The 15,282-nt window shown below is 43.2% G+C and overlaps 2 protein-coding genes across 4 annotated transcripts in view; both read right to left on the reverse strand.

The window, feature by feature from the left end:
- LOC134529848 (chloride channel protein 2) overlaps positions 1-15,282 on the reverse strand; it is a 207,082-nt gene that overhangs the window by 79,525 nt on the left and 112,275 nt on the right. The gene's annotated exons all lie outside the window — the stretch shown is intronic.
- LOC134529846 (uncharacterized) lies at positions 6,251-8,212 on the reverse strand. 2 transcript variants are annotated; one of them, XM_063364354.1, is made up of 4 exons: positions 7,651-8,212; positions 7,348-7,488; positions 7,013-7,101; positions 6,251-6,885 (listed from the first exon to the last, which is right to left on the reverse strand). In XM_063364354.1, the coding sequence occupies exons 1-4, from the start codon at positions 7,952-7,954 to the stop codon at positions 6,376-6,378; spliced, it is 1,044 nt and encodes a 347-aa protein (XP_063220424.1). In that variant the 5' UTR covers positions 7,955-8,212; the 3' UTR covers positions 6,251-6,375. The 2 variants fall into 2 exon arrangements, with proteins under 2 accessions (XP_063220424.1, XP_063220423.1); XM_063364353.1 differs by having other exon boundaries at positions 7,348-8,212.

Below are 15,282 nucleotides of genomic sequence, written 5' to 3' on the forward strand. Positions count from 1 at the left end.
GGTGGGAGAGAGCCGTGCTGCGCTCTGGCGGGTCGCGGGGTAACTACAGGTAAGGGCCAACCGCTCGACTAGGAGCAGAGTCGATCCTTCAGACATGGCCCGGGTGGGAGAGAGCCGTGCTGCGCTCTGACGGGTCGCGAGGTAACTATAGGTAAGGGCCGACCGCTCGACTAGGCCCGAGTCGATCCTTCAGGCATGGCCCGGGTGGGAGAGAGCCGTGCTGCGCTCTGGCGGGTCGCGGGGTAACTACAGGTAAGGGCCGACCGCTCGACTAGGAGCAGAGTCGATCCTTCAGGCATGGCCCGGGTGGGAGAGAGCCGTGCTGCGCTCTGGCGGGTCGCGGGGTAACTACAGGTAAGGGCCGACCGCTCGACTAGGCCCGAGTCGATCCTTCAGGCATGGCCCGGGTGGGAGAGAGCCGTGCTGCGCTCTGGCGGGTCGCGGGGTAACTACAGGTAAGGGCCGACCGCTCGACTAGGCCCGAGTCGATCCTTCAGGCATGGCCCGGGTGGGAGAGAGCCGTGCTGCGCTCTGGCGGGTCGCGGGGTAACTACAGGTGAGGGCCGGCCGCTCGACTAGGAGCAGAGTCGATCCTTCAGGCATGGCCCGGGTGGGAGAGAGCCGTGCTGCGCTCTGGCGGGTCGCGAGGTAACTACAGGTAAGGGCCGACCGCTCGACTAGGAGCAGAGTCGATCCTTCAGGCATGGCCCGGGTGGGAGAGAGCCGTGCTGCGCTCTGGCGGGTCGCGGGGTAACTACAGGTAAGGGCCGACCGCTCGACTAGGAGCAGAGTCGATCCTTCAGGCATGGCCCGGGTGGGAGAGAGCCGTGCTGCGCTCTGGCGGGTCGCGGGGTAACTACAGGTAAGGGCCGACCGCTCGACTAGGAGCAGAGTCGATCCTTCAGGCATGGCCCGGGTGGGAGAGAGCCGTGCTGCGCTCTGGCGGGTCGCGGGGTAACTACAGGTAAGGGCCGACCGCTCGACTAGGCCCGAGTCGATCCTTCAGGCATGGCCCGGGTGGGAGAGAGCCGTGCTGCGCTCTGGCGGGTCGCGGGGTAACTACAGGTAAGGGCCGACCGCTCGACTAGGCCCGAGTCGATCCTTCAGGCATGGCCCGGGTGGGAGAGAGCCGTGCTGCGCTCTGGCGGGTCGCGGGGTAACTACAGGTGAGGGCCGGCCGCTCGACTAGGAGCAGAGTCGATCCTTCAGACATGGCCCGGGTGGGAGAGAGCCGTGCTGCACTCTGACGGGTCGCGAGGTAACTATAGGTAAGGGCCGACCGCTCGACTAGGCCCGAGTCGATCCTTCAGGCATGGCCCGGGTGGGAGAGAGCCGTGCTGCGCTCTGGCGGGTCGCGGGGTAACTACAGGTAAGGGCCGACCGCTCGACTAGGCCCGAGTCGATCCTTCAGACATGGCCCGGGTGGGAGAGAGCCGTGCTGCGCTCTGGCGGGTCACGGGGTAACTACAGGTAAGGGCCAACCGCTCGACTAGGAGCAGAGTCGATCCTTCAGACATGGCCCGGGTGGGAGAGAGCCGTGCTGCGCTCTGGCGGGTCGCGGGGTAACTACAGGTAAGGGCCGACCGCTCGACTAGGAGCAGAGTCGATCCTTCAGGCATGGCCCAGGTGGGAGAGAGCCGTGCTGCGCTCTGGCGGGTCGCGGGGTAACTACAGGTAAGGGCCGACCGCTCGACTAGGAGCAGAGTCGATCCTTCAGGCATGGCCCGGGTGGGAGAGAGCCGTGCTGCGCTCTGGCGGGTCGCGGGGTAACTACAGGTAAGGGCCGACCGCTCGACTAGGAGCAGAGTCGATCCTTCAGGCATGGCCCAGGTGGGAGAGAGCCGTGCTGCGCTCTGGCGGGTCGCGAGGTAACTACAGGTAAGGGCCGACCGCTCGACTAGGAGCAGAGTCGATCCTTCAGGCATGGCCCGGGTGGGAGAGAGCCGTGCTGCGCTCTGGCGGGTCGCGGGGTAACTACAGGTAAGGGCCGACCGCTCGACTAGGCCCGAGTCGATCCTTCAGGCATGGCCCGGGTGGGATAGAGCCGTGCTGCGCTCTGGCGGGTCACGGGGTAACTACAGGTAAGGGCCAACCGCTCGACTAGGAGCAGAGTCGATCCTTCAGACATGGCCCGGGTGGGAGAGAGCCGTGCTGCGCTCTGACGGGTCGCGAGGTAACTACAGGTAAGGGCCGACCGCTCGACTAGGCCCGAGTCGATCCTTCAGGCATGGCCCGGGTGGGAGAGAGCCGTGCTGCGCTCTGGCGGGTCGCGAGGTAACTACAGGTAAGGGCCGACCGCTCGACTAGGAGCAGAGTCGATCCTTTAGGCATGGCCCGGGTGGGAGAGAGCCGTGCTGCGCTCTGACGGGTCGCGAGGTAACTATAGGTAAGGGCCGACCGCTCGACTAGGCCCGAGTCGATCCTTCAGGCATGGCCCGGGTGGGAGAGAGCCGTGCTGCGCTCTGGCGGGTCACGGGGTAACTACAGGTAAGGGCCAACCGCTCGACTAGGCCCGAGTCGATCCTTCAGGCATGGCCCGGGTGGGAGAGAGCCGTGCTGCGCTCTGGCGGGTTACGGGGTAACTACAGGTAAGGGCCAACCGCTCGACTAGGAGCAGAGTCGATCCTTCAGACATGGCCCGGGTGGGAGAGAGCCGTGCTGCGCTCTGGCGGGTCGCGGGGTAACTACAGGTAAGGGCCGACCGCTCGACTAGGAGCAGAGTCGATCCTTCAGACATGGCCCGGGTGGGAGAGAGCCGTGCTGCGCTCTGGCGGTTCGCGGGGTAACTACAGGTGAGGGCCGGCCGCTCGACTAGGAGCAGAGTCGATCCTTCAGACATGGCCCGGGTGGGAGAGAGCCGTGCTGCGCTCTGGCGGAGAGAAGTTCTGGCCGCTCTCGCTAGATGTCGCGGGCATGCAGGACTGTTGGCCTCGAGCGCGAGACCGTTCAAACGTCGCGCCTCCTGATGGCGACCAATCGCGCACGGACGGGGTCATCGGGGGTCGTTGGCTCCCGACACCCTGGGCCAGGGAGGGGCGGGGGGTGCCGGAGAGAAATGCTTACCCTGGTGGTAAGGGCTTCCACCGGAGACACTGACGTGCTTGGACGGTAGGGAACAAGAGCAGCGTGGCTCGCGAATCTCGCCGATGTCAGGCTGTCACTTGGAGGGGGTGGCGGGTGGCAAGCTGCCTTCTGCAAGCGTTTCTTTTAGTCCCGCGGGTGTTGGCTACTGACACCCGGGGCATGGCTCCACCACGGGCGTAGCCAGGGGGGGGGGGTAGGGGTTAAACCCCCCCCCCCCTTTAGCACCAAATCTTTAATTTATTTCTTATTCATCACTCAAACAAATTTCATATAAAAATTAATAAAATTTTTACCATAACAATATTTAAATTTAAGAACCGAAAACTGCTAAAATAGCACTTTTTTACACCTTAAAATCCAAATTTTCCCGGGGGAGGACCCCCCCGCTTTAATACGGGGGGGGGGGGGGCATTCTTCTTAACACCCCCATACACAAATCCTGACTACGCCACTGGGATCCACACGGGAAAAATATGAAGCCGGCTGCTTGGCCAAGACTAGCCGGATAAAACTGCGGTTGACGAGTCAGGAAAAAAAAGGGGACGAGTGCACTACACCAAAGAAGCTTGGGTCCGGCCGTACACTAGGCCGAAGAAGTTTTGAAAATTGGGCATATAAGTTTAGAGTAAAAAAATTAATTTAGGAATTATTCTAATTTTTATTATTATTAGAAATAATTGTGCCGAAATGGCGCATTATCGGCACACAGTGGTCTGAAGCACGAGTGATTCTTGCGCCGACGACAAAAAAGCGCGCGTGTTCGGTAGGAACAGTAAGTGATTTGTTCTGAGACTACGAATAAAGGCCCACACAAAGGGCCCGTTCGTCTGGAAATCAACGGAGACAAAAAAAAAATCTTAAAACTTACAAAACACAAAAAAGCGGGCCATTTTATGGCCTTAAAACTAATAATGACATTTTGAGGTAGGTTTTCATTAAGAAAACAATAAGAAAAAAGTTTTCAAAAAATTAACTAGTATATCGATGAAAGAAACAAAAAAAAATTATTGACAGTGATCAGAGAGCTATGAACAACACAAAGAAGACACAATAGGCAAACAGAGCGGAAACGCTATGCACACAAATAAGGAGGATACAACGAAAAAGTCAAGTATACACGATTTGTTGTGTGTGGGAGACGTGGGAAGGGCAAGTCCAGGATACTAGAATCCCTCTGATAGCATGTGAACATTTTTACAAAAAAAAAATTGGTTGTCTGTAAAGTCTGTTTACGGACGATAGTTTAACGTGACAACGTCATAACAAAACATTGATGACATGATTGCATAGTTTTATGAATAAAATTGAATCATTTTTATTGAATTATCACTATTTCGTATGGATACAAAGAAGGAGTGAAATGAAATCTACAATTTAATTGATAAACTTACTTTTATTTGCACTCATTAATTCAAATATGTTTATTAATTTAACGAAGAAATTTTTTTAACTATAACTCTTAGGGCCGGTTTCACCAACAGGGATAATGCTATTTTATCGAGATAAAGTTCAAAAATATCTCGATGTTCTAGTTGTTGTGTTTCATCACACACTTTATCTCGATTTTCTGATATTATCGAGATAGAATACTTAAACCTCGGAATTTGGTGGATAAAGTGAGAATATCTGGATAAAGATGTAAAAATAAACAAACACATCACAGCATGCATTATATTTTTGGAGGAAATATGGCTCGGGCGATGTATAATTTAATTCTTGAGGACAGTGATGATGAAGAACATTTTCGCGAACGTCGGCCACGATGGATTCAGGAAAGAAGCGATTATTTTGAATTGTATGACGAGGATGATTTCAAGATTCACTTTCGTCTTTCTAAACAATCGGCTATGTTTGTACTTGAACATATTGAAAACCAACTAGAGTTCCCTTCTGACAGGTAGGTTTATTTGATTCTAAACATCCATTTAAATTTTCTAATTAAATCTAGATTACTAACAGTATTTATTTTTACTTTTAGGAACATGTCAGTTTCACCCATGAATCAACTTCTTGCAACACTTCGTTTTTATGCAACGGGATGTAACCAGCTGTCTGTTGGGGACTACGTTGGTTGTAGTAAACCCACAGCACACAGAATAATCCACAGGGTTAGTTGCGCAATCGCTGCTCTTCGGCCTCAATTCATAAGATTTCCTGAGACCAGAGAAGAAATTCATTCGGCCCAAATGAAATTTTATCAGATTGCAAAATTTCCCAGGGCTATTGGTGCAATGGATTGCACCCATGTCAGAATACAGTCACCAGGTTTGTTAAGAATATCATTGAGCATAGGTTCAAAGTGAATGATATGTCAAGGCATATTGTTAATACAGAAAATATTTTTTTTCAGGAGGAGAAAATGCAGAGTTGTACAGAAATAGAAAAGGGTACTTTTCTATCAATATTCAAGCCATTTGTGACCCAAATGTGGAATTCAAAGATATTGTTGCCAGATGGCCTGGATCCACACACGATAGTACAGTCTTTAATAACAGTAATAGAAGAGCATTCTTTGAAAGAGGAGCATATGGAGATTCGGTATTGCTTGTGGATTCAGGCTATGGTTGTAACAAATATCTAATGTCTCCATTGAACAATCCCACAAGTCGTCAGGAACATCTTTACAACGAATCGCAAATACGATCTAGGAATCCAGTAGAACGAATGTTTGGATGCTGGAAACGGCGCTTTCCAGTCTTAGCTTTAGGACTGAAAGTCAGCCTAGAGAATGCTTTCCCAATCATTGTGGCAACTGCAGTGCTGCATAATATTTTGATACGAGCCGGCGAAGAAATTCCACCAGATGATCCTAACATTATTTGTGAAAAACCGTGGACTGAACTGCTGGAGGAAGGTTACATTAGGGATCAAGAAGGAAATGTGGAGAGAAGGGCCAGATATGATGTAGTGAGACGGTCATTAATTGAGAACTATTTCAGAAGGTAAGAACAAATAATATTAAATTTATCCGATTGCATATACAAACTCCTATCATATTTAATAATTTTTGTTGTCTCAGTTTGTTGTAGATGGCCTCGAGAAAAAATCATCAACAAATTCGTGAAGATGTTGCAGCAAGGATCAAGGGACAAAAACTGTAAAATGGTTTTATGTATAATTGTTATTAGTCAAATAATTAGTAATGCTACAAATATCAAATATATATATATAGATAATGATTTTCAATACAACTAGGTTTCATTACAAATATACGAAATCAGATGCTTTGAAATGCTCATTGTAAATAGAGTTACAAAGAAAAATTGTATACAAATTACATAAAACATAAAATTATAAACCATCCAATTCTTTCTTTAGTTTTTTAATCTGTAGAGTCATAAATTCAGTCTGTAGCTTTTCATGATTCAGCCTTTCTTGTTCTTGTTGCAATCTCACTTGACGCAGTTCTTTCATAGCTTCATTTTCTTCTGTTGCATATTTCTTACATAATTCAATTAGTTCAATTTTAGCTTTATGGAGGGCACTTATTTCATTGTTCTTGCTGGACTGCAATTTTGGCCGCCGTCTCTGAGTCCAGGAAGACTTCCCCGCGATGTTTGGCAACTGACACTCAAGGACTGATTTTGCAACATTGTTACTATTATCGGGAATATGGTCTCTTGAAGTACTTTCACAGTTGCCTTGCTCAGTGCTTACCATAACCGTTTCTTTGATACAAGGGAATATCACTGGTGAAACTGATGATGTTGAACTGGCATTATTTTTTGGTACAAGAGCAGGACATATGGGGCCTCTGAGCATTGAGGGAGTGTAGTGGGACCAGTCTCCATTAAGAAGTGTCTGCTGAAAAAAAAAAAAAGAAGACACTGTTATGTGAAAAATGTAAACATTCATCGTACTGTTAAGTTTCTTTGTTACGTTAATGTTATTAACATTTTAAACTGCTTTGTAATGTCTGCTACTTTACACTAGTTTGAGTCTCCAGGGTAGCAATGTCCACCATCGAACCTATTTCCAGCTCTACGACTGCATTTTCTTCTGTGTTGTTTGATTCACCTGGAACAATACTATTCTGGTTAGTTCACATGTGATGTTATAAGCACAACAACTTAACGGTTTAACAAAATAATACATATAGGTCTAACATTTCCAATGTTCGACCAAATATGAGACTTCTTTTATGTAAGAATGAAACTGATCAAAATTATTTTAATCAATCATCTACATCATTTACTACACAGAAAAATGTACTGAAGGAGAAGGCTATGAAAAACCATTACTTTGTAGGAATACTGTACTTACTTATGCATTGTAATGTATTGACCATTACTGCATCTGAGTCTGAGTCAAAGATATTATTGTGTCCTTTAACTACAGGTTTTATTAAAGTATATACGCGGCCCAAAATAGGGTCATTTGTACACTTTGTGGGGGGTCCTCCACCTGAAAAAAACAATGTATTCAATTTAATTAAATTAATTGTCAATGTACATTGCCATTTGTAAAAATATATTAAACCACTTCCTTTCACTTTGTATAGTAAGTCACAAAATAAAATGTTACATTTTGTAATACAAGTTGAAAATATTTTTATACAAAACATACCTGTCCCAGTTACCATCTGAACTTTTTCGTCTGCATACTGTTTCCGTGTCGTCTTCTTCAGATTTTCCCAAACAGATTTCAGGTTATCTGCAGACCTGTGATGGACTCCTGACACACAGTTGAAACTACTTGCAATAATTTGCCACTGTTTCAATTTGTTCTGTTGTGTTACTGCATCCGTGCGCTTATTTTCAATTATGTTAAAATGTTCTGTCACCAAATCTAACAAAACAATTTTTTCTTCTGGTGATAAATTCTTATTTCGTGGTTTTTTGGCGGAACAAGTGTTTTCTTTAGCTTCCATTATCTTTATTATCGCTACACGACTTGAATAACAACAAACCTACTCGCGATATTTGTTTACTTTTCTTCCGAACATCGAGATTTCAAAAAGAAAATCGGGATTTTATAATGAATATCGAGATATTATTATCTCGATTATCTGGGAAGAGGATAAGTCGTGGTGAAACGGACACAAGATCATCGCGATTAAAATTCAAGTTTAACTTTTTATCTCGATAAAAATATCTCGATTTTCCATTAAGTTTATCTCTGTTGGTGAAACCGGCCCTTATACATGTTTGCTATTTAACTTCTTCCAATCTGTGTTATTCTGTTAAGGATAGGACGATGATAGGAAAAGTAGGAAACAAATGGGAGTGTTTCAAGTTTAATGTGCCTCGAAAAAGTCAAATCGATGGTTGTTCCAATCGAGTGGAAGAAAGATATATTCGGCGCAAGCGTCAAATGGGCGTAACGCGACACAGCGTAACGGGACAATGTGCGTTACGGGACACTTTTTCGTGCGTGCAGCCGGCGTTCATCGATTTATTAAACGTTGTCACGTCAAAAGTTAAGCAAGTACTTTCTTAAAAATAACTTTTTGTTAGATACAGGTTTTGTTGTTCACAGGTTTCAACATTGTTTCCAAAATCATATGTTTTACTAATACATATATTTTTTACTCATATTTACTTAATTCCACGTATATTTTAACACAGAACCTATGCTACAGCTAGGAAATGTCACTAGTTTAACATTTCCCACAGCGCAGTGGAATCATCCGAAAAGCTTCCACACATGAACTTGTGTGCCGACTTGCCAAACACTTGTTTCCCTCCTGTTACACATTTACCTTTTTCCACGAATTATAAGTGACTGTCTGAAGCCTTCAGGGCATTCAAACATCATGTGTTCATTTGAAAACTTTGCAAAATGCCGTCACAAGACAACATTACTCTTTAAGGAAAAAAAAATTATTTAATTTTTAAGGTGATAGGCAGAATTACAGTTAAATTATAATGCTATCTTAAAGTGATACGTTTCCTACTAAACTGCATAACTGCCCAAAGAATATAAAGTTGAGATTTTTAACATTTAAAAAGACATTTTTTAGCTCGCTAACAAGCTTAAAACTCTGCCTTAAACATTTTATGTAGTGGAATAATCTGAGTATCAAATAATGAAAGAAGAATTCGTCGATCGTCACGATAAAAATGAGGGAAAACTACACTTAAAATCATTGGATATAGTCATCCTATAGACATTTTTTTTTAAATTTAATATTAAATAATTATAAATAATAAAAACCATGCAATAAAAGCAGTGACATAAATAAGAAATGGTATTTAGAAGTTGGGTACAAGTGAACAGTGCACTGTAACATTTCTACGGTGTTTTGCAACATAGCGGATACCCGCCTCTAAATGAGTTCATCGCGGTAGCCAGCTGAGGCCGAACACACGAGGTGAGAACACAATGCGAGGAGGAAGAAGAGAGATTCACTGATCCCGGAGCAGACGCCCCAACATCCGCGTTGGTGCATCTTACGATAATTTTTGATGTGATGACGTATTATAAATCGATGAACGCCGGCTGTACGCACGAAAAAGCATGACTCATTGTCACGTTCCGCCTGAGCCGAGCGTGCAAGAACCGGCCAATCACCGTGCGAGAAAATCTTTTATAATATCAAACAGGTTAAGGCGGGCTTTTTAAAAGCAGAAATTTAAAATTTTTTATTTGTTTGTCATTTTTCGACATTTCAAAGTAACAATTTATTTACATTTATTTGATTTCAGTTTATTTCTATAACTAATTGTTCCTGATTATATTTAAACAAATTATTTAAATTAAAATTTCAAAAACTGTAAATAATATTTGAAAATTAAAAAGTATGCAATTTTTCATCAATGTTTTCTTATGACGTTATCACGTAAAATTATCGTCCGTAAACCGACTTTACAGACAACCCCCCGCCCCCCTTCTTTTTATTCATGCAAAAGCAAACGGTGTGTTACGTTCTTGGGGAATTTTGGTTTAATACGATTGTTGGGACATACGCCTTCACAGTTTTGCACTGTTTGTCGTGGGGAAAAATTAAAGAACGCAAATTAAGAATTTAAAAAAAAGCCAACACAGAACAAGCTTTAAATCGGCTGATGTCAAACAGATAAACAGAACCATGAACCTAAACAGGTATTATTGTACGACACAACGACAACAAAACAGATTAACGCACTCAAACTTAAATAACAGACGGTAAAAAATTCCGTTGAAGGAAATTGATCGTGAAAAAAAGGGGTTGTCTGTAAAGTCAGTTTACGGACGCTAATTTTACGTGATAACGTCATAAGAAAAATTGATTAAAAATTGCATACTTTTTCATTTTTAAATATTATTTACAGTTTATGCAGATTTAATTTAAATGATTTGTTTAAAATATAATCACGAACAATTAGTTATAGAAATAAACTGCAATCAAATCAATATCAATAAATAGTTTATTTAAAATGTCGAAATTGGACAAATAAATCAATTTTTTTTTAATTGCTGCTTTTAAAAAGCCCGCCTTAACCTGTTTGATATTATAGAAGATTTTCTCGAACGGTGGTTGGCCGGTTCTTGCACGCTAGGTACAGGCGGAACGTGACAATGAGTCATGCTTTTCGTGCGTGCAGCCGGCGTTCATCGATTTATAAGACGTTATCACGTCAAAAATAATAACAGTACAGAAGAACACAGTGTGCTAACAACGACGAGACAGTTTACAACAATAACAGTAAATGCAGGTTTTTGGTCTGTTCCATTACATAAAAAAAATTGGTTGTCTGTAAAGTCGGTTTACTGACGTTAGTTTAACGTGACAACGTCATAACAAAACATTGATGAAATGATTGCATACTTTATGAATAAAATGGAATCATTTTTATTTTAATAATAAAAGAATAAATACTTGAAATTATACTAGTAATCAGATTTTTAAAATGCAAAAATAATTAACCTTTATTGCCAAAATTGTTGTAATAAGCAATGAAAACCACATTAACTTTTCACTTCACTTTATAAACAGTCGAGTGGAAGAGATAGATGCGGCGCAAGCGTACAGTGAGCGTAACGGGACACAGCGTAACGGAACAATGTGCGTAACGGGACACTTTTCCGTGCGTGCAGCCGGCGTTTATCGATTTATTAGACGTTGTCACGTCAATAAGTTCATAACTTCCCCCTCCCCCCGGGCGGTAGGGATTGGGCACGCGCAGACGAGCGTCGCTAAAGAAGGGCTGGTGAGGTCAGTGACTACTGCTCTGGGGCCTGTGAACGCCTGCGCGCGGCAGTCGGCCGGCAGAGCGGCTGACCTTGGCTAAGCAGACGGCGGTTACTGGCTGGATGGATATCAGGTGGAGCGCGCCTGGCGGCAAACAGATGGTAAATCTGCCGCGCGCCGAGATATACGGCCCGTCTCGCTACAGCGCGGGATTTCCCCGCCGGCGCTTATCCCCGTCTAGGCATCGTTCCATCTCGAGAACTTTCGTGTATGGTAGCCAAGCGTATTTCCATTTCGAGAACTTTCGTGTACGGCAGCGGAGCGTATTTTCATTTCGAGAACTTTCGTGTATGGCAGCCAAACATATTTCCATTTCGAGAACACTCGTGTATGATAGCCAAGCGTATTTCCATTCCGAGAACTTTCGTGTATGGCAGGCAAGCTTTTTACAATTTCGAGAATACTCATGTATGGTAGCCAAGCGTATTTCCATTTCGAGAACTTTCGTGTACGGCAGCGGAGCGTATTTTCATTTCGAGAACTTTCGTGTATGATAGCCAAGCGTATTTACATTTAGAGAACTTCCATGTATGGTAGCTAAGCATATTTCCATTTCGAGAACACTCATGTATGATAGCCAAGCGTATTTCCATTTCGAGAACTTTCGTGTATGGTAGCCAAACATTTTTCCACTTCAAGAACTTTCGTGTATGGTAGCCAAGCTTTTTTTTCCATTTCGAGAAAACTCATGTATGGCAGTCAAGCATATTTCCATTTCGAGAACACTCATGTATGATAGCCAAGCGTATTTCCATTTCGAGAACTTCTATGTACGACAGCCAAACTTTTTTCTATTTCGAGAACTTTCGTGTATGGTAGCCAAACATATTTCCATTTCGAGAACTTTCATGTATGGTTGCCATAGCTTATGTTTGGCAGCCAAGCAAGTTAATCTCTGATACTGTTTTAAGTTTCACCTATTAAAAAAATCTACTGTAAATATTATTTAGATAGCTTAAATATTTAAATTTTTCGCTACCTTCGTACTCATAATCACAACCACTATCGCAGCCATTAGCATCACCATAATCACCAAGCACTCTTTCATTTTCGTTAAGCTTACCACAACATTTTTGACTTATTTTTTGTTGAAGACTTTGTGCATATTATATAAGTATCCTTATATTTTATAAAGTTTTGTGAGTTTTGTATCAAACAGCTTCAATTTAAATATACAAACTTTAAATGAGTTTGATACCTCCAACGCCTTATACCTTCCTTAAATCTTCACTTCCTTCTTCCTTACTTCCAGACGTTGCATCATTTCCGCTGAAACCTTTTTCCTGCCCAGTACTCAGAAACGGTGCGACCTACGCCGTGGCAAAAAAAAAGAAGTGGTTTTCTGTACGTTTAGTCAGATATAAAAATAAAACTCCATACAATGCACAAGTCGTGGGATATACTGAACTGTAAGTCTCTTGTATAACTCTTATTTCAATTTCTACAAGGGGTAACTTAACATTTTTTCAATGATTTTCCGAAAAACCTGTGTATACATTTCTCCAGCTTCGTTTTGACAGCTGCCTAATGGTTGTTTACAACACATGTGGAGATACTTATTAAGCGGTTAGGACTATTTATTTCAATTAAAACAAAATTATGCTGAAATTATTAGAATTAATACTGTGTGGTGTAAGTTATGCTAAACTTAAAATAAAGCAAATGTATTTTGTGATTTATTAAAATTAATGACTATTGTATTTTTGACACAGATAGGTATAGTGATTATTAATTGAACTATTTCAAAAAATGATTTCAGTCATTGTGAAACGTTTGTCGTTTATCTCTTATAAAAACCTTAAAATTTAAAATGATTAGAGCAATATCAGTTACCCTTAAAATAAAGTATTAATTTGTTAAGTATTGCCTGAAAATATTGATAAGTTTAATGTTTTTATGTAGTAAACCTATTACAGAAGCAAGATGCACTGATAGTAAAACACTTTAACCAAATTTAAACATTAGCTGAAACGTATTTGGCAATTCAAACCTTGACTCCTAAGTATATCGAAATGGTTAACATGGCCGAAACAAAGACATAAGAGAGAAATAAGTCAATTTTCTAAATAAAAATAAATTAAAAAAATTATTACTTACTTCAAAATAACTGCTCTGGCTATCAATAACTATTGATCACTCAATAATAATTAATTAACAATAAGTATTACTCACTGTTTAAATACTCACAGTATAACGAAAATTTGTTTAGTAAATATCAAAACTAGGATTGATTATAATAAATTCGTTTTTAATTAAATTTTATATTATGTGTAGGTTACATGTGATCGAGCATTTTTCTGGACTGATATTGTAGTTCTCCAAAAATCACCTTGTCATTGAGTTATAGTGAAACAGATTCTGCCAATAGGCTACATAGACATACAGCGATGCTTTCATAGGCATTGATAATGTTCTGCCGTCCAATGAATGAACAATGACTACATGTCCGCCGCTCTGCGACGCGATAACTAAACGCCACGGACCTTCTTCGCGGTAATTCTTTACATTATAGCCATATTGCCACAAAGTGACAATAAAAACCTGTAATATTCCACGCACGGGGTTTGTACAAACATTTTTTCAAATAGCATATTAGTTGGACGTAACATATTTCCACGCTCATGGGCTCATAATTATAATACGTTGTGTGATTTAATTAATCAAATAATTCGTGACAAATCATTACCCTGTCAAACTAAATCATGAAAAGCATTATACCATAAAAATATTTAGTTACACAGCTAAAACAATACTCAATTTAACAATTTACACAACATTAACATATTTACACAAGTAATTAAAATAATATGTACTTAAAAGAACATCATTTCCTTGTGAATATGGCCCGTGGCGTGGTGCGCAACAATAATCTCAAACCCCGCTGTGTTGCCGTCTGCACAAACACTCCCTTACTAGACACCAGCAAGTCGGACACCGGCGGGTCCCTACCGCGACCCGCCTATCCCTGCAGCATGGCGGGGTTCAACCTGAGCCGCACTAAGCCACGTGGAGCCCGCATTAAAATTTGGCCTTGAAACTTTGCTCCCATCGCGGTTAAAGAAGTTTCGCTTCAAAAATAATTGTTGTGATGAAATGGGTGGATCGATTTTGCACGTAGATTTGTTCGTATACTGTGGATGGAAATACATAAATATCGTCTCATGTGAGCACAAACTTTTGTGTTGTGGTCATTAAGTGTTAGAATGTTATGTTAACAAGTAAACTATTTATTTCTGTGAAATATTGTGGAGGTTTAAAATAATAATAGTTATGACCACGTAATTTGAAGACACTGATTCAGGTCAGAAAGTGTGTGCTGTTCTACTGCCGTTAGTAGGTTGGGATGCACCACAGGGCAGGCAGTACGACTGAAACAGCTTACACTGGGATTCAAACTTTTTTTTTTACCAAATCTCACTCATTTATTTCCACCCACTTCTTGATTCGTCGCATTGCCCTCAGCAGCACGTGGGTTCGAGTCCCTCCCACGACCCGCTAGAGAAACAAATATTAACAACACCTCAGAAGTAACCCAGGATCATCCTTCTCACAGACATCCACACATGAACAAGAGTCGGTGGGCGGCACTCCTCGCGGGTCCTTGGTTCGATGCTCGGCTCTGGCACTCGGACCACGAGGCCCGCAGTAGCTGTGCTGACAGTACAGTGTCGCGGTGTGGTCTGATGAAGCAGACAGTCTGAGAGCTGTAGACACCGCGCCGAACTCCTACCCCAGCCCACTTGGCAGCCTAGCGTCGAGACTACACACAGGCCGCGGTGTCCTGCCTCCCCGCTGACCACGTGACGGCTCTTCAAGGCCACCTGGCAGTCATGGCGTCAGCCGGCCTCTGTGACGACCACCGGCCTCTATGGCGACAGCCACCTCTATGGTGACAGCCGCCTCTATGGTGACAGCCGCCTCTATGGTGACAGCCGCCTCTATGGTGACAGCCGCCTCTATGGCGACAGCCGCCTCTATGGTGACAGCCGCCTCTATGGCGACAACCAGCCTCTATGCTTTCAGCC

Source organism: Bacillus rossius, chromosome 2 (assembly GCF_032445375.1).
Source record: "Bacillus rossius redtenbacheri isolate Brsri chromosome 2, Brsri_v3, whole genome shotgun sequence".
In the NCBI taxonomy this organism is placed as follows: domain Eukaryota; kingdom Metazoa; phylum Arthropoda; class Insecta; order Phasmatodea; family Bacillidae; genus Bacillus; species Bacillus rossius.

Excerpts from the sequence above, each read along its gene's own strand:
- LOC134529846 (XM_063364353.1), bottom strand. The coding sequence starts at position 7,954 with ATGGAAGCTAAAGAAAACACTTGTTCCGCCAAAAAACCACGAAATAAG. Across the intron at positions 7,102-7,347 it reads CAATACATTACAATGCATAA|GTGAATCAAACAACACAGAA; the intron begins GTAAGTACAGTA and ends GTATTGTTCCAG. Across the intron at positions 6,886-7,012 it reads CCCTGGAGACTCAAACTAGT|ACACTTCTTAATGGAGACTG; the intron begins GTAAAGTAGCAG and ends TTTTTTCAGCAG.